The following is a 27,694-nucleotide window of genomic DNA, read 5'->3' on the forward strand; positions in this document are numbered from 1 at the left end:
TTATGGCAACCCTAACTCTTATAAGGTGTGCAAACTCTAATCATTACATGTATGGTATCACCCCTGTCATCATGCTCTGAATTATGTTAATTTCATCAAGTGCTGCAGAACCTATGACTGTAAGCAGTTACCAGCTGAGAGTTGCAAAAACAGTTCACCATTCAGATAGGCCATCGGGTGTGTTATGCAGTATTACACTAACACAAGTGACACGCACTTGTAGGCGTGGCTGTGTGCACTCCTTAGCCCTGTGGTTTTGGTGTGGACAGCCAGAATACCCTGCGATGATCCCCGACAAGAATTTCATTTCCGAAAATCTCATGACTGATACAGCCATTAGTAATGGCAAACTACAAATTCCTAATTGCAATGTGGTGCTTAACTAATACTTAAAAGTTGACTAAGACAGTTTAGCTAACAATCTTGATCGTTAAAGAGCTGTTTTCTGATACATGGCACCAGTGACAATACATTGAAGAGAACATCGTTTCAACCTAAAAATCTTGTGTTTAAATATTACTAACAGCCCTTGGTAAAAACACCTTGCATATGCTTTGGACAACAAGAAAGACTGCTCATTATGTCTGAGACATCCCTTTGTTTAAACCTCCAAAGCACTGGCAATTTGCAACAGAAGACTCACACTCACAGTATAGCAGTTTTGACACTGCTCTGGTCACACATATGGCCTGGAAACTTCCAACAAGCATTATAAACAGCAAGTCCCATGGAATAAACAGTGTTTCGTAAAAAAGGCTCAAGTTTATTCAAGCAAACCAAAGCTCAACTCAAGCTGGAACCATGGCCACAAACTTTTTATTAACTGATAATTGTATGTACACAATTTTATACTAAAAAAAAAACCCCTACCATGCAAAGTCCTATTCATGTGCAAATACAGCAAGGCAGCATTTTTAGATAGCAATCAGCTTGTGTCTGGATATCATGCAGATAAGCTTTCCTCTGGCTCAACTCTTGCAGCTAACCAACAAAGGTGACTGAACCATTCCAGTGGCAGTTGCCAGGGTCAAGGAATATTACTCCTGGAAAAAAAAAAATAAGTCAAGGTCAATTAACTCATTACTATGGACAACAGCAGCACAAGAAAACTACAAAGCTCTCGCTAAATAGAAATTTCTAGTTCAGCCAGGAAGATAGATACACGTCAGCTCTGTAACAACACAGCTTCACATGTAAGCCAGCAAACAGTATCAATTTGGAGGACACAAAGAAACAAAGCACGGTAAAGAACCATGGTCCTAAGCAGCCTAATGCATGAATGGAATGAGTGAATGAGGCAGTGCATAAATATAAACCAGTGACAGTTATGATTAAACATGAATCTAAAAAATTAGGTCACGTTTCAAGCATTCACAATTTAAGAAAAGTTTTAAACCCTAGGCTATGCTGCTTCACAAAGAAGAAACAAGAAAAATACAACTGACAGATTCCTGCCCTGTAATTACAGGTAAACAATCACTGAAAACACATGCAATAAGAGTTTAAAATGCAAATGAGAGAATAAACCGTACAATGTCGTCACATGTGAGAAATGCCACAACGCAAAACATCACACCATGTCAGATGCAAGCTTTCCAAGAAAACAAAAAGAAATAGAACTCAATCATGACAAATGATTCCATGCTAACCTAGCTTTTAGATCAGAAATCTAAAATATGGAACTGGAATCCTCCCAGTTATGCTAAAAATGGCAGACAATGCTGCACCAAACAGGTGCAAGAAATTGTATCACTGAAATTGAAATTTGCAAGATACACCAATTTTGCTATAAAATGCTCCAACTGCCTTGTTACACATTGCTGCCATGCCAGGCACACCTAGTCACAAGTGATACGATCATTTATTTATTTATTTATTCAAAATACCTTGCAGGGCCCAGAAGGGCATTGAGTAAGGGGGGCAAGAACAATAGATTAAGCAAATAGGAAGAATAAATTAAAAACAACGCGTGATACAAGGCAAAAATTAAACACAATTATAAATATACAGGGCAAAATGTAACTAAAAGACATACATCACCGCGAGCAACAAAAAATAAAATAGTAGCAAGAATGCATCGCATGTGGCCTATACACATCAAAAGAAAAAGCAGTAGCCATAAAAAACATACAAAGGGTTGAAATTGCACAAGAAACCAAAACTTTGTAAAATACAAACGAGAAGAAAAGGGAACCAAGGACACAGAACAACCTGAAACAAGACACAATGTCGTTAAAGAAAATGTTTGTGCAGCTGGTCTTGAAATGATTGGTGGTTGCCGATAGATGCGATACAGTTGGGAAGATCATTCCAAAGAATAATGGCACGTGGAAGTGCAGATGAATTGAATGCTAGGGTTCTTCCGTAAATGCGTTTAATGCTATACTGATTATGTAGGCGGCATGAAATGCGTGAAGGCTCTTCGAGGGGCAAGAGAGATGGCCTGGTGCCGTGACAATATTTAAAGGTTGAGGCATTGTTTTATTAAGTGGCCTTTCTGTTATACAACGCAATTGGATACAAATGCAACTGGATATCAGACAGTAGACTGAACTGGGCCAGTTGGCATCTTGATTACACAAAAACAAACACCACATGTGCAGCAGGACAGTGAAAGAAAGAACAACTTGGTTCCTAACTTCAACTGAAATAAACAAATGAAATACTAAAACAGCTGAGGACAATAACAAACAAAATAACAAACATAAAAAAGCAAACACATTAGGCTTCGCATTCTAAAATGCAGAAGTGACACATGACAAAACTTTGGCAGTGGATGGCAAATGTTTTATACTACTTTGCAGGTGTACTGGAGAGGAAAATTTGTGATTGCTGACTCAATTACATATAAGGTTGCACCAACAGGCCTACCAGTGAACCAAGAAACCGTCAGGAGGTTTCAGGTAAACAGTATTAACCTGGTCCCTGAGGCGATAAGTCGAGTCATGTCATATCCAAGACCTGCCTGCCACAACTCTAGATGTCACAGACGATGCTAATTACTCATGCCAAAACAGATGTGTATGATAAATATACTTTTCCTCCAGCTGGGTCTCCATGGGAAGCCATTTAGGTTGACCTTCCAAACGAGCTTCACATGGGTGTGCACCACCACGAACGTGAGGTATGACCACCAACCCTGACTTGTCAACGTTTCTGCTTCATGGCCTTTCCCACAGAGAATTCAATCCTCTACCAGGATCACAAGAAATGTTCATCAAAAAGTAAGCGGTCGTCGGTGTGCAGACCTGGCTTTCCAAGCCAGGCTTATCAACACGGTTTCAAATCACTGGCTTTAGACTAAACTTTACATCTTCATTCATAAACTTCACTAAGTTCACTATGAAAAAATAAAATAAAAATAAAAGATTCAGCTGTAAGCTAACACTTCTGATGTCTTTTCTTTTCTCCTGCTTATGCACTATTTATTTACATTACTTCAAAACAGTTAACTTCTTTCTCAAATTGTTGAAAAATCTCTCTGCTTTTCATATGCCTAAAGCTTCCATCTTGCGCACACTTTTATTTACTTCCGAGGTTCGTAATCCGTCAATTTTTGCAAATTGTTGCAATTGTTGCGAAGCATTTCCAAACAATGGTTTGTAACAATATAAATTTCCAACCTTGGTTTAGCTGTATTGCCACTGGGTTCAATGTATGCTGTGTGGATACAGGCACTTTAAAAAAATCATGACAACCATCAAGAAGGACCAAAGTAACATCTCAAATAGATCTACTAAGACAGTAATGCATAGTGGTTTCGACAACATGGAACATGAAACAAAGCTGCACTTCCTTGTTGGTTGGAGGCATGGCTTAAGACTCAGGGGCACACAAAGCAGGTGGTGCCGGGGAGTGCAGAGCATAACCATTCTGTCTGCAAATGCTTTCTAGGCTACTGCATGAATTTCCCATTCCAAAAACTATGGTTGTGACCTGTGCATTTCTGTGTGCATTAAATGTCAAATTGCTAAGAAGCTGTCATAGGCACAAACAAACCTACGGCGCACGAAGCTACAGAAAGAGCGGATGAATGCCGCAGCTACAGCAGCCCTCAGCATTTCTTTCACCACTTTAATGAAGGCAAAACAGCACTGCAGTAAAAATAGCAATCACTGGACCAAATAATAGTTACCAGAGATAAACTAGCTAATGAGGAGGGAGACAAGCAAAATATCTGTGCAACATTCTGCTGGTGGGCAAGAGGCTAGCCACAGGGTTTCCAAGGTCCTTGATTAATTCTTTCATACTCCACTTTTTTTTCACTGTGCTGAGGAGATTCAACAATGCAGATAGCATAATAAAAACAAACCCTGTTCTAAGTGGAATAGAACAATTAAAACACCTTCCAAACAAATACAGCATCTATACAGGTCATGCTTAATATGTATACAACAGAGGAGTTGCATATAAATATGCATTGGCCTTAACCTGACTGCAGCCAGCATAACACCATATTTACTCGCATAATGATCGCACTTTTTAAAAAAAAAAAATTGACGCAAATTGAGGGGTGCGATCAGTACGCAGGGTAAATTTTTTAGCAAAAATTTTTGCGCACCGAAAACACAAAGAAACACGGGCGCGCTACCCGCGGTTACGTCGCTAAACGCGGTTACAGTCAAATCCCGTTACAACGAACACCACATTAACGAACATTTCAGATTAACGAACTTTTAAGAAATCCCACGCCGACTGCTTATAGTTTCAAATGTAAAAATATTTCACTACTACGAACTTCAGAATAACGAACATTTCAGAATAACGATCGTTATTTAATTTCCATGTCATCTTAACAACACCTCAGTACTACGAACTCATATCCCAAAATGCGAGGATTCTTAGATTTCAGTGTATCCGTCACGGCAGCCGGAGCTCCAAGCTAGCAGACGACGCAGCGCGAAGAGCAGGCGCCTTGCAACTTGCTTCCCGCAAAAACCTGAAACGGCGCGGGAGGAGAAACATGCGGGCGGAGACTTTTTTTTTTTTCCTTCTCCGTTGCGGTACGCATCGCGTTTTTCTTGCTTGTTTTTTCAGTTGTTCGCGTGCTGTCACCCGTGTCAGGCCTGTCCATCTTGTTTTTCTTCTGGTTTTTATTGTGTTCGAAGTGCGTGCGGGCGATCGCGTTGCCATGAGCTCAACAACTCCAACCACGCGGAAGAAGCGAAAGCAGTTTTCTTTGAGTGAGAAAGTAGGCATTCTTCGCGAGATAGAAGACGGGAAGAAGCAATCCGTCGTGGCTAAAGAACGTGGAGTGGCGCGGTCGACGATCGCCACGATTCTCAAAGATAAAGAGAAAATCTTTAGGCACCAGCAAGAATCTCAGCTTACCCCATCAAGGAAGCGACTGCGGCTTGGCGATTTCCAGAATATTGACGCAGCAGTGCTGACTTGGTTTAAAGACGTGAGAGCACAGAATGTGCCCGTGTCAGGCCCAATGCTGCAGGAGAAGGCGCGGCAGTTCGCTGCAATTCTTGAGGTTACCGGCTTCGAAGCGTCTTCTGGCTGGCTCCACCGTTTTCGCCAATGAAACGGCGTAACCTGGCAGTCTGTGTCTGGCGAGGAGAAGGCAGCAGATGAAGCAGCAGCAGCCACGTGGAGGGAGGAAAGCTTCCACGAACTGGTCAAGTCTTACGCAGCAGCTAATGTTTTTAATGCAGACGAGACTGCCTGCTTTTATCAGCTGCTCCCGGACAAGACAATGCATTTTAAAGGAGAACAGTGCAGAGGCGGCAAAAAGTCGAAGCTTCGCGTCACCGTGCTGTATTGCTGCAATGCAGATGGCACTGAAAAGTTGAAGCCTCTGGTGATCGGGAGGTTTTCGAAGCCGCGCTGCATGAAAAATAGGGCGAATCAGCGTGCGTGGATGACCCGCGAGCTCTTTTCCGAGTGGCTGCTGACGGTAAACGAGAAGATGAGGAAGGAGGGGAGGCACATTTTGATGATTGTCGACAATTGCTCGGCGCACATTGTCAACATACGGCTCACGAATGTGCGTCTCGAGTATCTGCCGCCGAACTGCACGTCAGTACTTCAGCCACTGGACCAAGGAATAATAAGGAGCGTGAAGTCGCACTTCCGGAAGCGCCTTGTTCAGCGGCTGCTCATCAACCTGCGCCTGCAGCGCTCGACAGCCATCAACGTCCTACAGGCTGCGGAAATGCTGACAGGCGCATGGTGGAGCGTCACGTCCACCACCATCCAAAACTGCTGGAAGAAGGCCGGCCTGACGATCACAGATGGCCAACCACAAACCGATGAACCGGCAGTGGAGGACAGTTCGAGCGAGCTTTGGAGCGAGGTGGCCGAGCAGCTAGCCGTCGATCCTTCAGTCACATTTGACGACTATGTCCAGTGTGACGAGGCGACGTGGACCTCAGCGGAGCTTACCACTGGTGACATACTGCAGAGCGTCCAGGGCACGGCGACTCAAGATGAGGAATGCAGCGACGACATGGACGATGACGTTACGGCAGCACCCGAAGACCGTGACGAGTCCGTGTCGGCCACAGATGCGTTGGACTACTTGCGAAAACTCCGCATATTTACAGCCAAAAGCGGCACAGCGACCGAAGGCGTGCATAAGAATGTGGACGGTCTGGAATCGTTCGTTCTGCAGAGTCTCTGCTGCACCCGTCAGAAGACGATCACGGACTATTTCAAATAAATGTGCCTTTCCGACGATCACGTGTGCATTGTGTGAGAAACGAGTTCAAGGAGGTACCGTTTCAAAGGTAGGACGTTTGCGTTACTGTAATGCTATTGTTATGGCTAATTTTTGGGCTTTCACTATAACGACCTTTCAGAATAACGAACGTTTTCCCGCGGTCCCCTGAAGTTCGTTGTAACGGGGTTTGACTGTATCACAAACCAATCTCGACGATCTTGGCTTACGTCGTTAACCGAGAAGGTAGAGCGCGAAAAGCGCAAGAGCTGGACCACTTCAAGAACGTACTCTCTTCGCACTAAATCACGTTCCAAGAACAACGCATCAAAAAAGGCAGTGTGTATAGTGCTGCGAGACGGCGCTTTTATGCAGCCTTCGATCTCGTCCGATAGCGCGGCAACAACGTACAACAGCAACGTCCCGCGACGCTCAAGCTATGCATTTTACCGCCGTTACGTCAAAAAATGTCCGGTCCCTGCCGGATCGTTGATGTACTTAGGTGACACGTTCGCAACGCTCGGAGCACTGGATTCCGTGCGCTTACCGCAATGGTGCCACCCGCGAGCGCGGCGGACGATGGCGCTGTGTACTCCCTAGTCGTCGCTAGGCCTAACTTGTTTCGTATCGAAGCCACAGTGGACGGCGCTTTTGAATCGACCAACGCTATAATGAATATTCTACTTATCGCGCTGCCTTACTCACAACCTCATTGTTTCATATTAAAAGAAATATATACGACCGATTTCAGCGACGCCTTCGCAGCGGAGCTGGCCAAGCAGATCGGGTCACTCGCACTGCAACGGCGGTAGCTGCTGCGCGGCTGCGAACGTAAAACTAGCTTGTACTGCTGTTATTACTCCTACCAGCAACTCGGTACAGGCCCGCGATCCTCAAGGAGGATTCATTTTTGATGTTCCCGTATCCCAGGGCTTATTATTTACAAGAACAATAAAGTTTAGCCGGATCACCATGTCACTTAGTTGCACTGCAACCCAGAACGGTGGCGAGACTTGCGACAATGGCGAACTGTGATTCGAGATAACCGCAGTTAAGTTTGGTATCCGCAGTTAAGCATAACCGCATTTAGACTGCCCGTGTGACCGCAGGTCAACCAACAGGCGGCTGCCGTTGCAATATGCTGACAGAGCAAGATGGTAATCTGCACGTGCCATCTGTCAGACAGATAAGCAAGTACGATCATCGTCGGCCAGACTCGACATTGCCGACAAACTGCCGCGGCAAGTTCGGGGTGCGATCATTACGCGGGGAATAAAAAAAAACTGGATTTTGCCAACAAAATTCGGGGGTGCGATCATTATGCGAGTACATACGGTAATGAGAGTACTAATTACAACTTCACAATCATCATGGCATGCCGTTACAGTAAAAGCTCGTTAATTCGACCATCTTTAATTTGGAAATTGGGATAATTTGAACAGCCGGCGCGGTCAATGCCAACACCCACGCAAGTCTATGGCGTCAGACGCTCGCTAATTCGTATGCTATGCGTCTCGCACCAGTTAATTTGAAGAGCTTCCACGAAGACAGGCCGCAAGCAATTGTCAAAACAGCCGAACCCAAACCTGATTTTCATGCTGCACTGTTTCCCGCATGCCTCTGACGTGTGTGCAGCAGCAGGTGTGACGAAAAAAAGACAGCCCCATCCCCAAGAACAGTCTGACCGATTAGTTTCGGTTTTGCTTCACTGAGCTTCATGCTAGCCAGAGGTAACGGCGGCTATCAGCCACGCACCAACCAGCAAGCTGAGCCAAAACGAGCCATTTAGGGTGCTGATTGGCATCGCTGCGCATTTCTCTTGCTTCCATGCACGTGGTTCTTCCAGTGCACCAGAACTGTGCGCTCGTCACGTGCCATTCACTCTTTGTGCACCGACGCTTCCTCACACGCGAAGCAGCCCCTTTTGAGGGGGCTTCACAGCTACCGCATCGCACCATAGAAAATGCTGAGGAGGCCCTTTCCATTTTGGAGCACTTCTGTTTCAACGCTCCTGGCAGTGTTCACACGATAAAACATTGATGGAAATGTAATAGACAGTTACTGTCGTGGTGTTCTCATCTCAAAGCCAGGCAACCACTGCACAGTTTTTCAGCAAATAAATTTACCCTTATGCATGCGAGTCTTGATAGTTTGATCAGGGCCAATCAATAACTCGAACTTTCTGATAATTTAAACATTTTTACCCAGTCCCTTGAAGTTCGAATAAATGAGCTTTTACTGAGCACCATACAGCAGACGCATCAGGTACTGGCGTGGCTTGATACTGTACACCGTAATGGCAGCACTGATGGTTTCAAGCTCACAGAGATGAGTCTTCAATGCTTAGCACTCACAAATTAAGAACAAAACGAAGCACAGAAGCAGAACGCCCTGTAGTTCTTTATGATAATCTTGTTGACATGGCACAAATAAGCACAGTGGAACCCCGATTATGCATCCCGTTTGTGCGACGACCCGCATTCTACAACAAATTGGCGTAGGCTCGGTGAATCTCCCACAGGGACAATGCATTAAATGTCTTGATTATACGACCTAAAAATATGCACGCCCCGCTCTGTACGACGGCCGATGGGAACCGTCCGGAATGAGGGACGCTGGAGAACTTTATTGGCAGGTGTGACATCAACCAAGTTGTTTCCACATCGGAATTGAGATGGAAATGAGTACGCAACAATGTGTTTGAGCGCACGACGGACTGTTTTTCCGCACGCTTTACTGATGAAGGCACTAGAAAAATCAACTCCACGTTCATACCCGCATGAAGTTACTGTAGAGGCGGTAACAAGATTAGACATTTCTGTGATCATCAGCAGCTAATTCGAAAGCGCTTTCAGCTGCGGATTTAGTGAGGAGCACATTAGGCCTAGCAACACCTAGTGAGGTTTTCGCTACAACCGCCTCTATCTGATAAATGCCTTACAATACAAATGTATAAACATCTTCTACATTACTTTCAGATGAGAAAGTTGCAGCTGACTGGCATAAAGACTTTGAAAAGTCGCAAGAAAAAGGCCACACAACTACAGACTTGTAAGGCCATGCATAGTCCTCTGCAGAAAGATTTGAAAGCGACTGTCAAGACAAAGCCGCATAGGAGAGTGTTGTTACAACAGCAACCACAACAGGCTGTATCACCACAGAAGTGGCACAAAAATTCGTGTCCAGTCCCACAAAAACTTCTAGAGCCAAAATGAATGCACTTGACATCCAAGAATAATATTTTACCAACACACACCACGGTTTCAAGAACCCACTGAAAGAGGTAGCCTCGGGAAACAAAGCACCACCAACAACAATCTTTCCTCATATACTGGCACCAAAACTGTACATCACAAAGAGCAAATCAAGTCATTATGATTGAAATCTGAAAAGCTCATTAGCCTTGCATGTCCCTTCCTTACAGCATGTTCAAAAAAAGCCCATGCTGCAAAATGGCTGAAATTGTCACTTTGCTCACTGCTTACACAAGGTGTTCACGCAAAGGCATTTTTTTTTTTATTGGGGCAACAAGTGGTCTTTTTAGAGCACTGTAGTTTTTCTATCCAACTTTTCTCTGCATCAGCAATAACTGAAGAGCTTTTGTCACAATTATTTATTCATTATTTGCTCAACAAAGTCGTACTCACTTGCACTACATGGTTTCTAGCATGGATTGCATAAAAGCCACCTTTGAAGAACACACATTCTTTTCAGGTTTCACGCCTGCATACCAGTGCAAAATTCTACAACTCATTCAAACTTACTGAAAGTGCTGCCTGCAGGCATCAAGGAACAGGCGGTGTGAAAAGCAGTCATTTGTTCAAGAAGCCCACTTAGCAAGCTCCAACATTTCTGGATCCTCTTCATGCGCCTTTGCTGGCTTGGACGGGGCTGCAGCTGTAGAGGATAATCAGTATTATTGTAAAGCACTCTACTGGTCCTATATTCGAATAACGACCTTCATTTAGAAATGGCATTGAATGAAACCTTTTAAAACTGCAAAAATACTGAGCCATGCTTGCTGCTGCAACCCCCATAGACTTAAGAAATGACAAGAAAACAAAAAGTTGGCACAATGACTGCAGCGAGTAGCCAAAGGCTTACACCATGCACATACTATAGTTTTTCTCGGTGGCATGCGTTAGGAGCTTTCTCGGCGCTAATGTTTTTATGTCGACACCATTTGACGATGAATAAAATGATCATTTGCTGAATTTTAAAGCAATTTTGTTGTTTCAGTAAGTTTTTCGTGAGCCTCTGCTAACAGAAAAACATAAGTAAATATTTTTCTTGATTCCAAGTGGTTTATCATAATGGGACACTGCAGCATTTTGTGTTTTTCTATGTGACAGGCGCTACCAAATAAGCAGCAAAGTGAAGGGAATGTTCCTGGAATGATGCACACCTACGTAAAGCTATTATAGTAAAAGTTGGTATTAATTTTTACAACAAGTGAAAATGAATGTGTTTTACGCCATAAAAGTTTCTACATACTGACAAGCAGGCAAAAGACTTTGTGGGATTTCATCTTTGAGTGTTTTCTGAACTTGACATTTGTAAAGTGTTAGGAAAAAAAAAAAACCTCACTTAAAACTAGGCATGTGCAAATATAGTGGCTTTTATGGTTCAAAGAAAATTCAAAGCAAATGGTAATTTTCTTCCAATAATTTCGCAGCGGATATTTCGAATACTTCTGGCACACAAAAAGGTTGCTGAGCACAACAGGCATTTTCAAAATCATGTATTTCTAACACACAAGGCATTACATAAACAAAAAAAAGAGAGAATGCATTGAAGCTGTGTCAACACCCTCCAAAAATTGGCATCTGAAGGTGGGGCAGTCGACCTACGTACAGAGCAGACGTATCTGTGGGGTGTGAGACCTATCTATGAGACATCCGACTGTCATTGCGCCGCCGCTACTCTCAAGTGACGCTTCCATGACACCTGCTAGGCATACCGTGCGTCCAGCACCGCCCCGTATCAGGCATCGGAAAGAGGCGCCCATCTTGATGTGCCTCGTGCTAGCTTCCTTTCATGCTCACGCCGTGAAGCTTGATTAGCGAATTCCACATGCAGAAGAGTGGCTGTGGCACCTGCAGCCACCTCAGACTCGTTGTGTGGAAGTCAAAGGAGCAGCGTGTCCCTCAATTAGAGAGATTTAGCACAGCCGGATCCTCGGCTGCTGTCGGAATCCCTTTCCGCGGGGAGCCACTGCGCATGCACAGATCGTCCCAAGGGCGCCGGCCAGCTGTTTGCACACCTGCCCCATCGAGACCAATCAGCGCGTGCACACTGGCGGTGCACCATGCCAAATCTCTCTATTGATGCACGCCACCATGTCGGTTACGACACATGAACACCTCAAGTAGTGCAGCCTCAGACACCTGGCAGGTACAGATAGGGGTGCCGCGGCCCCTCGTGCTCACATCTGTTGCCCCAAGCATGCACAGAGTTGGGGCTCTAGCTGCACGCCCGCCGCGGTGTCATCCCGGAGGAGATACGCTGAACCAAAACCACACGAAGTACGAGTTCCAGAAACGTTATTCGCTCAAGATGAATGCTTCGAGATTTCAGATACCAAACATTCGGATCAAATCTAATATTGAGAACTTTACTATTCGACCGAATATCCAAAGTCAACGAATAATTTGCACAGGCCTAGTTAAAACATGTCAAGCTAATACTGGTTATAAAACAGCAAAAGTATACCACACACATTCAGTCATCAATCTTGAGCCAGTTTCAAACATCACAGAGTAGGGAACTAATAAATTATATACACTGTTCCTATCTTAGCAAAACACAAAAACTAGCAAGGTATAATGCGAAAAGTATTGTCTATGTGCATGTATAAGGGAAAACCTGTTATCAAACTATGCAAGTAACTGCTTTCTCTCATTAGCTTGTGCTTAATACAAGAAGAATCAAACTAACAGTTCCAACAGTTTAAATAATAGCAATACTGCTGCAGACCATGGTCCAACTCTAGTATGAAAGGATTCTGATGTAAATCTGATCACGTAAACCTTTGATGTAAAACCAAAGAGTAATGGGAGCTGTTACAAGATTAATTTCTGCATAAATTTTACATATTCCCGAGATTCTGCAGCACAAGCAGACAATAAATTTTAACAGAGGATTAACATTCTTAGTTACGACTGGAAACAGGACAAACGCCAAAACATTTCACCACTGACTGCTTCATGGCAGGGAAGCTGGTAAAGGACAGACAGAATGAACTGTTCGAAACTTTTTGTTAACCTCACAGCATTAACAACTTTCACGGCCAAAAAGTATTACAAATCAAAAAATACATTTTATCGGACTTCAGCAGCAGCTACACAGTACAGAGCTTGCGAATAATTACTTCAAGAAAAACAATATCATTAGCTGTCGAAACTCTACATCTAAAGACTAAAAAAGGAACCTTTACAATCATAGTACAGAATGATCAAGATACAGGTTACTTTGTTCCCAACTGCCAAGCAAAAAAAAAAAAGAAGAAACCTTGATTTCAATAACTTACGAGTTTTACTAGGTTCGGCAGTAGGCACCTCGGGAAGGTCTTCTGCAGCTGGCCCAGCCACATCAATGAGCTTCTCATCCAGTTCCTGTTGCTCCAAGGTCTCCAGCTCCTCGAGCAATTCATCCTGCACAAAAATGCGGCACAAATCAAGTAAATAAACTGAACAATCTGCAAGTACATGCCAGGAGCACTTCCATTACACAGCTTAAATGCAGTGCCACAGTTTAAGCACTGTTTCATGCAATATGAATTGCAATGAAAATTTCTGAAGCATTCCTTAATGTACGCCGCCATAAACCAAATACCCTATATGCGGATAAAAAGAACCTGAACAATCACTTTGGTGCATTTTTGCTTCAACGTCTAACCACACACAATTTAAGCAATGCTTTTTGAGTGCAATGCTTATGCAATTTATGCAATGCCTAGCAGCCTGAGGCTGCACCTGTGGCGCTTTTATGCTGAAGCTCTCTCCTCTAACGTCATGGTGACTCCATTTCAACAAGACGGCATGACGTCATGCATAACCAAGACAACCACGTTGGTTCGCCGCCACCACATTTACAGTCATTGTATCACTTTTTTTTTCAGCACATTTCATTAATGAATGGTTTGTAATTAATTTTTGTGCTAACTGCCACTTTTCAATGTGTTGTTTGATTAATTAACATTAATTATTCACCTTTTAATCTATTTCAAACCTTCATCTGTCTAGGCTGCATATTTTCCCACAATTCCTGTTTCACGTTTTCTATACTCTGCACATGCATAAGTTAGATCCTTCACAATTAGATGGCCTCCAAACAAAATGGTTAAAATTTGGACTTCTAAAGAAACCATTTCTCACACAACAGCTCCCATGCAATGTAAGCTGCTTTTACACACCAAACACCACATACTGCACTTCATGCACCCTTCAGTGTCTTTACATTACATAAATCATGTGGCATGTTTCTGTCCAAAAATTTAAATCTAAACCACAAGCCACAATCAGTAACCAACAACACCTAACATATATCTAAAATTCCACTTAGCCAAACAAATCCTCATCACCAGTGAATGCAATGTGTGAGGTCTGCTGCCAAGTAAAATCTACAGGTCTAGCCTCGACTACATTCCAATGGAAAGCGAAAAGCAAACAACACCAGTATACTAAAAGCTCAGGGCACATTTACAGGAAGTGAGTGAACATATTTCTCAGCTCACCAGAAAAGTGGGTCCCAAAGCCCAAGTGTAGCTTGAGCACAAAAAAAGTATCACCTAGACTTACTGCACCTTCCCCAGCCCCCACTGAGGCAAAGGAGTGGCAGCAAGAGTTGCACCTCACCCTACACCCACTTTATGAGTGCATCCATCCCTAGGCCTGCCTGGACCAGGTGAACTTCGACGGCCCATTCTCAAGAGCACCCACTGCCAAACCCACCACAGCAACTCTGTATCTCAGCAGCAGGAGAAGGCGCAAGTTTTCAGTTACAACATGCCCAAAACAAAAGGTCCCTCATACAGCTACGACTGAACAATTTACAGAAAAAAAGGAAGTCACGCCACAGCTGACCACATTTTTGTAAGTGCTCGAATAATCTTGACACCCTTAATCAAATTGTCAACATGGTTACACCCGAAAGAGAAGGAAATTCAGGCAACAAATAATTTACATAGCAACTGTAGAACCTGCTTTTGTGCCAGAAAGCCTTGAAGGGATACCAAAAGGAAAATCAATGGAGTAGCAGTAGAAACATTTATCGACAATTCAAAATAAAGACGAAGTCTTCTGCTGCGGGTGGTGTCCTTATTTCAGGGTTCCAATGGCCATGGGTGTTTCTCTTGCGTGGGACACCCCGTTACGCTGGATCATCAGGTCAGAGCTGGACAGAGAGGCCTCCCACTGCCCCTTCGTGTAGTGTGTTGGAGTTACCTCCAGTCCCTAGCCTCCTGTGCTCTGAGTCCTTGTGTGGTGGTGGGGGAGGAGTTGACACACTGATCGAAAGTAACGTAACCCGACGTCACAGGCCGTATGTATCGGTGCGGTGTATAGTTGAGTGGCATAAGTATGCGTGTAGTCTGCTCGGTTTTTATGCCCTCGAGCTATGCTATCCACGACCTCGTTGCCCTCGAGTCCTGAGTGCGCTAGTATTTATTTATTACTCATAGCCCCTTTGTCAAGGCATTACAGTGAGGGGGAAGAATAACACATTTAACTCTTCACAAATATGCAGGATATTGCAGACAAAGCTATGCATAAAAAAAGTAAAGCATCAACCGGTATAACAGGATTGCAAAAACGCAAGCAAAATGCAAGTGATTTGGTGCTTGAGCGATGGGTTAGAGGAGCTGCTGCAGTATGTTAGTTCGTGCCGCCTCTTATGTATTCATCCTGCGAAGAGGAGCCGACATGCCGCCAGCGAGTCTGTGATTATGTGTAGTTCTAGGTTTATGGCATCCCCCATGCTGAATGGCTAGTGCAATCACTGCGGTTTCTGCCTCGGTGACCGCATTCTGAAAGTGTCATGTTCATTATTTCTTGGAAATAAGCATTCACTATGGCCACCACTGTTGTAGGCCTTGACTTGTTGGGGTATGTAGCAGCGTCTATGTAGACTGCCTTAGCATTCCGTCCCACTGTTTGGTGGATGCAGTCTATGTGGGCTTTTCTTCTGCCTTCGCTTGTGTGGGCTGACATATTCTTCAGTACTGGGGCTACATGTACCCGCGCCCGATACTCCGGTGATAGATTCGTTGTGGATTGGATGAGCTGCAGATCTGCAGAATAGCCTACTTAGTTTATATGCCTGCCTGCCTCTGTTTTGAGAAGGCGCTCTCTCTAAGATAGTAAGACAGCTTCCTGTATATCTTCGAAAGTGTTGTGAATGCCTAGGGCTTCCAGAGGCAAGAAGCTATGCTAGGCTGCTAGACTGCTCCTTCGGGGTCACTACCAGAGTTCATACTACACAAAAAGGTGACGTCAGCCCTCCAAAGAATGAGAAAAAAATGGAGAATCAACAAATCAGAGTTTGCAGACAAAAACGAAACTCCTTTCCCAGCGAATCACAAAGACCTTTGTTACAATATTTAACAGAAGGTGCCGCCATACTGTCTAGCCGAAAATCGCCGTTCACCAATCTTCATGCTAATACTGGCCTCATTGTTCAGGGAGGGTACAAACGGCCTTAAAGGGGCTCTGAAAGGGGCTCTCAATAAAGGTGTGGTATTCCTGGTATCTTAAATTGCGCTGCTTCACTAATATCCTCTAGCAAGAATTTTTTTATGCGCTTTGTAGAAGCTGAGTTATCTGTAGTCAAAATTGAACTTCAGTGTCTTAGTGCCTTTCCCTCTCCTCTCGTCACTTTTTGCCGCCGACACATGCGGGAATGCCCCGGGAAGCGGAGCTTCCAGACCCACTGGGGCGATGCTGCTGACTGGCCGCAGTCATGGTAGCTAACGATGCCTGAAAGAATCTAACCAATAGTCACCTCTGAACGGAATGGCGCAGGAGCATGCGACAGAGGAGGGCCCATGCATATAATATCAGCGGAAAGGACTCCCCAATTTTCACATGCGATTGTTGGTTCCTTGCTGCATGTGGAAGTGTACTATTTGACTCTGGTGTTCATGACGAGAGAACGTAGTGACTAAGCTAATGTACAGCCTTTGTCAAAAGTTTAGAGCCCAGGGGGTTTGCTGCTGGGCCACACTGCTTTGCTCGTAATGCGTCCTCAGCATCCCAGATCTCCTGAAGGTAAGAAGATTTTTTGGTCCTGCTCCCTCCGATGTGTAGGACTTCCATTAGTGCTACAGGAGCGCCACAATAGTGCTTAGAAGCAAACGCCCTGGGCTCTAAACTTTTGACAAAGGCTGTACCCTTCTCAGAAGGAGTTTCAGAGCCCCTTTAAAAGGACACTGAGGACAACTCTATCGAAGCACTGTTCTCAGAAAAATTGATTCTCTGGCTCTTTCTATGCATGCTGATGGTTGACCGGCAGCAAAAGACACATTTATGGCTGAGAAAGTTGAATTAAAAAATTTTCCAAACAATCAACTCCAACTCGTGATGTACACACAGGTGCGTCAAGAGTATTTTTTCTAAACTTAAATGTGAATAGTTTAGGTTGGTAACTGAAAAAATATGAACAGTGTAGTTGAAAACCGAACCAAATATGAAAGGACTATTCTTATATTTATTTCATACTAGTGTGAATATTCGTACAAAACGAATATTCCTGCAAAGCACTAGAGGCAGCGTATAACTCATGGAATTAAAGCTGCAGCTGATGAAAAGTGCAACACTGATCTCCACTAGAGGGCCCACAAGAAGAAGTCAGTATATTAACTCCCCGAACATCATGTCATGCGCACTGAAAAATTACCCGTTTACTACCGACGACGATGATGAACAAACTAGCACCTCAGCTGACGAGTGGGATCAGAGCTATTAGCCCTGGTCTCTGATGTTGGGCACGAAGGAAGAGTTTGCTGAACCTGTGCAAATCCTGTAGTACCGCTCAGCCTCGGAAGCCATATATGTCATCACCATGAATGCCACCACTTGCACGTACCATGTCCCGGCGCAGGACCCACCATTTTGCACAGACCAATCACGGCAGTATGATGCGCAAAATCAGAGTGGGTACTGTTTTTGAAACCGCTGTTACAACATGCCCTAATCAAACTTCGTTTCTATTGTTAGAAAACTATTAGAAGACTTCAGATCATATCCACTTCGTTTCAAACAATTTTGAAAGTGCACTATTTGGTTCGTTCAGCAAATCCAATAGGAGAACATTCGATTCAATATTAGAAAATTTAAAATATTTGCACACCCCTATGCTACACCGAGAGGGAATGGCTCTTGCCGTTTTTGGCGAAAAAGGCTGATTAGAGTAGTCTCAAGGATTCGCATCCAAAATTTGGTGTTGACGCATGCAGCTTACTTGCAAAATCTGCCAGTGACGGTGACGCCTGTATTTACATGGATTTTACGGTAGTCTCTCAATCAAGCTACATGTAGTATTTGCCTTTGTGTTCCTTTAAAGGTGCAGTGAAGAGGAATCTGAACTCGCCTTTTTCCCGCGGGAACTCAATCTACACGTTCCGAGAATACTTAGAAACTCCGATTTATTGCCCTGTGTGGCCGATTTCTCTAATTAAATCAAATTAACGTCCGGCTCCCGCCTTTTTTTTAAATTCTCCCCGTACGGGGGGCGGAGTCGACCAACGCGTGGAGTGCCTTTCACCCACTCCCGTGGTGGCTTGCCACTCTGCCACCGGCGGAGTAATACGTAGTAAACCGTATGAGCAAATAGTCCGTGAGTATTTTTATTTCTGCGGGCTTATTTTGCGGCTGTATTGTCTGCGAATGAAACTATTTATTCACGGAAACCTAAAAAACAAAATAAAGCGAAAGCAAAGCCTCCACGGAGCTGGCTGAAAGGCACTCCACGCATTGGTCGACTCCGCCCACCGTACGGGGAGAATTCAAAAAATAAAGGCGGGAGCCGGACGTTAATTCTATTTAATTAGGGAAATCGGCCACACAGGGCGATAAGTCGAAGTTTTTTAGGAATGCTCGGAACGTGTAGATCGAGTTCCCGCAGCAAAAAGACGAGTTCAGATTCCTCTTCACTGCACCTTTAAGGCTAAACAAGAACCTTCTGCAGCAAGAAGTAATTCCATAACAAAATGGCGCTGTTTATTTTGTACCAAGACTATCAGGAGAAAGAGGTCCTAAAAAAACAGAAAACAGAGAAGTTCACTACTGCAACTTGTCATCACCACAGTTATACAAGACCACATCAATAAACGACGACAAGTTTGGAGTAGTGTTATTTCAATACGGCAGTTTATACACAGAAAATAAAAGACTGGGAGGGACTGCATATGATAGAGAATCTATGATGCTACATAAGCGAGGTTTGCCATCACTGTCTCTACACAAAATTCTAGCAACAGGCTAAACATACTGCTACAATGGATATGAGCATCACCAGGATAAATAGTAGAAGACTGCTACACTGTCTGCCTTAACAAGCAATGCAGAAAATTTTCCTCGCTATATCTTTTCTTCCTTTCCTGTCGACTTGATTGAGTATCCTTTCCACCACACTTTGGAGGCAATCTATCCAAATTACTCAACATCATCCCATTTAATGGTGCTGCATTAAGACAGCATTATTTCCGAACGCCTAACATGAGGACTAATTTATAAGGCATCTGCACTTACAGATAGTTATGAGGTTCATTATACAAGAGGCTTTTGGTAGTCTGCCTGGTATCAAGGTACAGCTGCACTATTTGCACATCCATACTAAAGTAATACACTACTTTAGCATGTTGAGCTTTGGTAAATTCTGAAGCCACTTCTGATTAGTAACAGTGGATGCAACACTTACCTCATCAACATCAGTGCCAAATGCAACAGGGTTAGAAATGGCCTCTGAAATTTCACTGGCAATCTCCTGTTGCTCTTGTACTTCATCCATAAGGTCATGCACCTTGTCCACATCCCTACAAGAGAAGAGCACATCAAAGGAACTCACTTTAGCATGACGAGACAGCTCAACATGTAACACTACTGATAGCGTTATAGGCATGTCCTCCCAAATTACAACTAGGTCATCGTGATGGATTTACTCAATATACCAAAAGTCCTGCCATGAATTACCATGCAGCTAAAAGTATAAACAGGTTACAAAGTCAACTTCATGACACTACAAGGAAAAAAAAAACAACTCCGACTAGTAGCAAGAGCCTTCCATTTGGCTGCTCTGTGTTTGAAGCCATGCAGGTGCTCATCTTGACATACAGGGTCTGTTCTGAAAGTAGTTGGACTGGTTTTTTCCTGGGTGAACGGGCGGACGAGAGGTGGTCTGTGCGTGCAGGATCGTTGAAGGGGGATATTGGGAATGCTGGGGAAAATCGGCAGTCGGCTCTCGGCCGTTGAAGAGAGGAGGTCGCTTGTACTGTGAACCCCTGTCGAAACGTCTCGTCACGCAGAATCGTCGAGCGTTTACTGGATCAGCGATACGCGATCAAATTTTGAGTAAATCTTGGTAAAACGGGCAAAGAGACTCACAACATGATTAAGGAGGCCTACGGTGACGCTTCCATGGGTAGATCAGGTGTTTTTGAGTGGCACAAGCTTTTCCGAGAAGGTAAGGAAAGAGTGGAGGAAGACGACCGCTTCAGACGCCCTTCGACCAGCAAGACCAACGAAAATGTGTAGCAAGGGAAACATTTACTTAAGAGTGATCGTAGAATGAGTATCAGAATGATTGCTGATGACTTGAGCATTCCTCAAACCCAAGTTTTTGGGATAGTGACAGAAAACTTATCCATCAGGAAAGCGTGCGCGTAGTTGGTGCCGGGAGTGTTGTCAGAGGAGGAAAAGGCCAACCGGTAGGATCTTCTTCATCATCTGAATGAGGACCCCGATTTTTTGTCCAGCACAAGGCGGGAATGCTGCCTCAGCCCCCCTACAGCCTCGACTTGACCCCGCCAGAGTTTTTTCTATTCCCGAGAATAAAATCGACGCTCGAGGGGAAACATCACGGATCGGTAGGGTGGTTCAACAGGTTGTGACGAGGGAGCTAAACAGCATTCCGGTCCAGGTGTTCCTGGAGGCGTACGAAAACTGTAAAACTCATTGGCAGCAGCGTGTAGGTGCGGAAGGGTGCTACCTTGAAAAATTGTAATCGTTTGTACTATTCTCTTGAAGAAATTGTGTTTAAAAAAATGAGTCCTACTACTTTCAGAACAGACCATGTATATCTAGCCTCAACGATGAAAACTGAATGCAATGGTAAAAGGTGGGTCATTCCTAAAAGCAATTTTTAAAGCCACAAAATAAAGTACCGTATTTACCCAATTCCAACGCGCACCTTTTTTCGGGGAAAATACGTCTCAAAATCGTATGCGTGTTGGATTCGAGTACAAACCGAAACTGCCCCATAGCTGCCCATCGTCATCGCCATTATATGATGTGGGAGCTCACTAACTGCTGGCAAACATGGGAGCACGTTTGCTCGTCGTTTTCTGCATCGCAGGAGCCGTTTTCAACCGGTGTGGTGCTTGTCATTTCTGTCGGTAAGCATGGCACAAAAAAAAATTCACGGGACGAACCACCCCGCCTTGGTTTTGCTGCATTTACGGCGTGAGTAGCAAGCTATAGCGTCGTCCATAGCGCGACGGTGGTGTTCGCCGGCGGGCTCTCCATGCGATATCGTTTTTGAGAATGGATGCAGCGGCCACAAAGAGACGTCGTGTCCGCCACGAGAATAGCTTGAAGCGCAAAGTTATTCTGCACGCAGAACAGAGCGGCAATAGGCATGCTGCCCGTCATTTTGGTGTGCCAGAGACTTGTCTTCGCGAATCTTTGAGTGCAAAAGGTCAAGCAAAGGCTGCCACGGTCCGCAAGCGGTGAGGTTTCCCAACCTTGAAGATGAGCTGGCTGACTTGACGCGGCAGCTTTTGTGTGGACCACATGCCCGTCACCACCGAGGTGCTTCCAAGAAATGCGGAATTTCTAATGCCATAGACGGCACTCAAGACGAGATGTTGTGGTCGGAGAGTGAGAAGAAGCTGTCCGAGAGTGACAGTGAATGAAGTTCGAGTGAATAAAAAGCCTGCTCTCACCTCAATATATAAAAACAGTTGCAAATTATTTTAATTCGTGGAAATCACATGCACAGGGCTAGTAGTTTTTTTTTTCGTAACCGATATCGGGCGCATTAGAATCGGGGGCTTGAAATTTTTTTTTTTTGGTGCCGTAAATTGGGTGCGCGTTGGAATTGGGTAAATACGGTACTTAACAAATTAAAAAAAATAATAAAGAAAAAGTAAATGAGTTCATAATGTGCCTTGATGCACAATTTGTGGCAATGTTTCATACTGTTTAAAAAGCCTACAGTGGCCTGCAACATTACACAGCAGTATGAAACTGATACTTGGTGTCTTCACCAGAAGCTAAATCTTTTGTACTTCTACATCCTCTCCCGCAATTTCGGCTTCCTAACACATCCTGGCAAATTGCAGTTCCACCACACAGTTGCCTACAACAATGTATGGTACAGAAAATGGTTTATTAATGCATTAGCATTAGAAGGGTCTGTGCAAGCAGAAATAAAGACTGCTGTCATGCACGACAAGGTGTGACCCTTGTGACATCACAGCCTGCCCATCATGGCAGGTGGCAGTTAAATTAATGATTGGTCGCGAGAGATTGCTCGGGAAGAGCAATGTGGGTCTCACAAGCCCCACTGGTGGCTGTGTTCGAAACAGCCACCTTCCAGGGCAGTGGCGCATCGTTTAACTGCTGCACCATTGCGCCAGGGGTGGTGTGAGGACTCCTAGCTATCTATGAATGTCAAGTAGAAAATGACCAAATCTACTTATACAGGCATTAGCTACAACAGAATCAGCAGCAACAAAAAATGCTAACGCATTCAAATGATCCACCGAGAATTGCCTCAGAGTTATCTGTCACGCTGTGTCATCGGGATCAACGGTGTCCGGAATGAAGCTTTGTATCCAAGGGATAAGGCTTACAGGTCTTACAGCAGAAGTCTCCAGGACCATGGTGGCTCACGAAATACTTGTGTGCTGTTTCAGGCATTGCAAAGCATGATACAAATGAAAACTGGAAATGTGCAGGATACAGACAGACCATCCCATTAACAGTATCGCGGTAAAGAGTACAGAAAAAGCAAACAGTGCTGATAAGTGGCTAGTGACCAACTCACATATTTTCGTGGGCATTCTTGAGGGCCTTGGCAGCAAGGGACATAATCTTGAGGACTTCAGTGTTGGTGCTGGCATTTTCAAGCGCCTCTCGCTGATACTCAATGGTGGTCAAAGTGCCATCAATCTGGGCAAGCTGCTTTTCATACCTGCGCTTTCGCTTCAGAGCAGCAAGAGCGGCTGAAACAAAAATCATTGGATATCAGGGTGATCTTTTAAGCTGTAGCATGCTCTTCGCAATTTACTCCCTCCTATTTTATGGTGCAGACAGGGCATTACCTTGTCAGAATCACTATGTGATGATTAAAATTGATGCAATCTACTCCATTCACTACCCATCATTGAAGGAGGATATGGCTTACATAAAGGATATATCATGCAGTTTGCCACTGCCAGAATGAAAGAACAGCACAGCCCAAGCTGATATTGATTTTTCATATTACAAACCACGCATACAATACTACAACCATGCCATCTTATTTCTAGCATGCTTTACATGTTATCTGTAACTTGCATACTTAAGATAAAGTTAAAAAAAGCAGCAAGTAGTTTCTGATGCATGAAGTAACCTGTAACATGAATAGGTGTTAAATGCCCCACACAGCAAGTAGAGGAAAATTTTGCAAGGCTGATACCAAAGTGCTGAAGGTTCAACTGCACTACTGTGCAATGCTCTACCTCAGGAGATTCGCGTACTGTGTGGCACTACATTGCCTTTTACTTAAAATTAAGGCTACTGTTCACTACACAGAGGATCCTGGTGCATGAAGCTAATAGTGTAACAAAGCTAACCTACCAAATATTATTATGGCCCTGAACTAGAGCTTATTGCTGCCTTTCTACCCGCTGTCTCATTTTCTGACTTCACCTAAGTCAGCCTACTCAAATATATCATTTCATAGAAATGAGCCTATAAAACTGAACTGTCCCCTAAAAGAATGGTATGCACAATCAACACATCCTTACAACACCTCACATTAAAAGAATACAGCACAATGTAATTTAAAATTACTAGGTGTGTGCGAATATTCGAAGTTTTCGAATATATTTCGAATATTATATTTTTAGTATTCGAATTCGATTCGAAATCCAAGTATTCGTGTTGTTTCGAATACTCGACCCGACGCGAATATTCGTATCTAGCCGAATATTCATTGTGAGCACCGGCGTGCATTTCGGTCCGCAAGCCCTATCGACAGATATATAACAACATGGCGGCGCCTTCACGGAAAGAAAATTCTTTCTTCCTCCAAGGGTCATGCCGTAGCTGACTGCGCTAGTAAGCTTTTTTGTGGCTATACCTGCGAAGCTGGTATAGCCAGAGCTGTGCACGAAGCACCTCGCAATACGTGCCAGTTCAGTGCCAAGTGAGAGGGCATTTTCTGTGGCTGGAGGAGTCGTTTCAGTTAGAAGGGAACTACTTCTGTCTGACCATGTGGTGCAGCTGGTTTTCCTTCACGACAACCTTTTACGTCATCCCAGCAACGCGCTTTTGTGCTGATGGCAAGCTAGCTTTAATCAATGCTGTGTACTAGCCATCTTCTCTGATATTTCCCCTCTTCTAAGAATAATGTTCGAGACTGATACTTTTTGTGCAGCCACACACACCTTTTGTGTTCATTTAATCATCGATAGTTGAACTGTGATGTTCTTGGGTGCCCAAATAAATGTTTTGTAGTGATTAAATGCGTCTGTCCTTGATTATTCGATATTCGATTCGATATTCGGAACTAAGTATTTGTATTCGATTCGTATTTGAAAAATTTGATATTCGCACACCCCTAAAAATTACCCATCCAGAAAAAAAAGAATAAGCAGGGCTCAGAAGGTAGAAAAGCACAAAATCTGTGCCCTGAAACACATGTAACTTCCATGTCAGTAGAAAGTGATCAACTGTGGTATAAATTTCATGTGTCTTAGAACTTGGCAATGAGAAGTGATTTTGTAATTTATAATTTGTGGCGTAACATCACGAAGCAACATATCGGCTATGAAGGAGGCTGTAGTGGAGGGCTCCGGATTAATTTATACCACCTAGGCTTCTTTAACGTGCTCGGACATCGCAGAGCACACGGGCACCTTTTGAGTTTCACCTCCATCGAAAAGCAGCTGCCACGGCCAGCATTGAACTTGGGACCTCTGGCTCAGTAGCCGAACGCCCTAACCACTGAGCCATTGCGGAAGGTAATGAGGTGGCCTCAACTTCCATGTTTGACAGTTGTTCTCACTGCAGAGTCATATTTACCTGCATTTCAATTAGACATATTGAGACCAACGAGCTTTCTGGTTCTGCAAGAGCGCAGAACCACAAGGCATGTCATGTGCTGCGTTCCGCTAGAATAAAAGCAACAACCACTAAACTGATCACAAGGGGAGTGCAACTCTTATCAACAGCAGTGACCTAGTGATAGACCATCATCCTCATGTACGGGAGATAAATGGGTTCAAATCCTGATATCACTGAGAATCCTCCAATTTTTCTAACAAACATATCTGGAGTGGTGCTTGCCTGTCCCAAGAAACAATCTGAAAAGTGGCCATATTGCTGCTCAACATAGACCAAAGACAGAGTGGAAAGGTCCCTCACAATATCCACCTGCAATTTAATGCAGATTCGTGCAATTAAAGGCACAAAGGAAGTTTGTGCAGCTTAAATTTTTGTACTTGCTGCAAAACTGCAAACCTGCACTCAATTCCAAATACACTTTGCAACACATCAAACCCATCACACCCACACCACTTGGCTAACCCAATACTCTGCTGATACTAGTTTACTGGGTGAATGGGGTTTGACATTCCAAAGCGAGAGGGCCACAGCATATGACACGGCCGTGCACTGAAGCGAAGGTGTAGATAACGCTAAGCACCACCTCCAGATCCATCTTTGCCTCTGGAACTTTGCTGAGATAAGCGGTCGTGTCGGGCGCAGTAGCCCTCCAAAGAGCGCGGTTATGCACTGGTGTGTTCGCACTAAAGAGTTGATGACCCTGTACATGCCGGCCCCGCAATCTGTTTGCTATTCTTGCGCTGAACTTCAAATGAACAGTAAGTTTCTTTGTGTACTGTAGCCCATCCTGTTTGGGTCCATTGCTGGTAGTATTTCATTAAATAAAGACAGCTGCAAAAGTTTTTACATAGTGTACTAAATTGTCTCCCACTTGAACTCCAAGTGAAGCATAATACAATACTGAGAGCAATACTGAATCTGAGAGATCAGATTCAACATTGCTACCCAATTTATTAACACAGCACAAGTCATCTAGGCTGTCAGCAGAACCATGAGTGACATGCAAAGCAGCAAATGAATCATTAAAATCAGCCACAGTACAGCTGTAATGCTGAGAAGGATAGCTAACAGTAATTATTATATAGCTATAAATCTACTACTCCACCTTGGGGGATTCGGCTAAATACTTTACAAACATGATAAGCAGTTGAATCAGCAAGAAATTACAGTACCAGAGGAGCACACAGCTGGGCCATCTCATACTTCTTACTCAGCATGCTGAAAGTTAAGAGTATATCTACGCACATTTTATTCCCATTACTACTATTACATTAAAGCATTTCAGCAAAACTGCCCATAGCACATGCAGCCGTATCGCGGCTGCAGATCACCATTCACCAAGTCGCAAGTCGCAAAGGTCCCTTTCATTTAACGGTGGGAGGCAAACAGGCAGGGTGAGGCAAACAGGCAGGCTGACCCCCAAATACCCAATAACCTGACAAAAAATAATTCCAACCTGGAGCCTGAAGACAGTAAGCTTAGATATGCGAGACTTAACAGCAATTCTCGAAGCAGAATGCTGGCGAGATTTCTTAATTCCGCAGGCACAACGAAACACGTACAATTATATCAACGACACAAACATCGACTCAAAGTCAGGCCACAGAATGACCAACAGCGTTCGAGCGCCCGGGTATATTTCATGAAAGTAACTGCCCTTAGCAACACAAAAGAAGCAACATGCATCCGCTCTGCTTTTAATAAGGCTTCGTCCATGGCTTAACAGCTGTTTAATGCAGCACGGACGCGGTGTAAACGCTACCCGCCGGTAATACCATGACGAGCATTTTAATAACCCACTCTCTACTGTGGGCAACTAGCCTCACTACCGTTAGGTTGATCCTGACTGCATGAACCCGTTTCCGTATCAGAGGTGGTGAGTCAGATGTGGTTTGAATTGCAACAAGATCAGGCAGAAGAAAGCATTCAACCATGCAAAGCGTGGCCACACACGCATTACGAAAGCAAGACCGACTTCCTAGGCACGTGATGCAACATAAAAGCCCCAAATTGCGCATTGACACTCCCAATGAAGTTACAAGCGGGCGGCAACTGCGTGCCATGCATCTTGACAACGCGATGACACAACGCCGTACCAATGCATAACTGCGGATCGAGACCCGCCTTACTCACCTCGCTTATTCTTCGTTCCGTGCTTTTTGGCAGCTTCTAATTCCACTTTGACTTTGGACTCCAGAAAATCCTGCTTCTTATTTAGCATTTCTTCGATCTCGCGCAATCTTTGAATCGCCTCCCCTGGCGAAGGTGCTTTTTCGCCACCTTTACCACCACCAAACATTTTCGCAAAGAAACTCATTGTGGATCTAACGCAGTCTCTCTGCTCAGGAACACAAGCGATGACACTTCAATGCTATAAGGAGCAAATCGGCACGTTTAGCGAAAGCCCTGCTCTAGATGAGACCGATGAATCGTTCAAGGACTCTCCCTACGCTACACCTAAAAACTGCAACCAACGTACCAG

At 44.2% G+C, this 27,694-nt stretch overlaps 1 protein-coding gene across 1 annotated transcript; it reads right to left on the reverse strand.

Annotated features, from left to right (window-relative positions):
• Positions 1-788: 788 nt before the first annotated feature.
• shrb (charged multivesicular body protein shrub) lies at positions 789-27,694 on the reverse strand. The gene is made up of 6 exons (XM_089579411.1): positions 27,346-27,694; positions 22,928-23,105; positions 19,580-19,694; positions 13,194-13,317; positions 10,429-10,561; positions 789-1,043 (listed from the first exon to the last, which is right to left on the reverse strand). Exons 1-5 carry the CDS (start codon positions 27,527-27,529, stop codon positions 10,485-10,487), a joined length of 678 nt encoding a protein of 225 aa, XP_089435537.1. The 5' UTR covers positions 27,530-27,694; the 3' UTR covers positions 789-1,043; positions 10,429-10,484.

This window comes from Amblyomma mixtum, chromosome 3 (assembly GCF_055824585.1).
Source record: "Amblyomma mixtum isolate Tamu chromosome 3, ASM5582458v1, whole genome shotgun sequence".
Classification (NCBI taxonomy): domain Eukaryota; kingdom Metazoa; phylum Arthropoda; class Arachnida; order Ixodida; family Ixodidae; genus Amblyomma; species Amblyomma mixtum.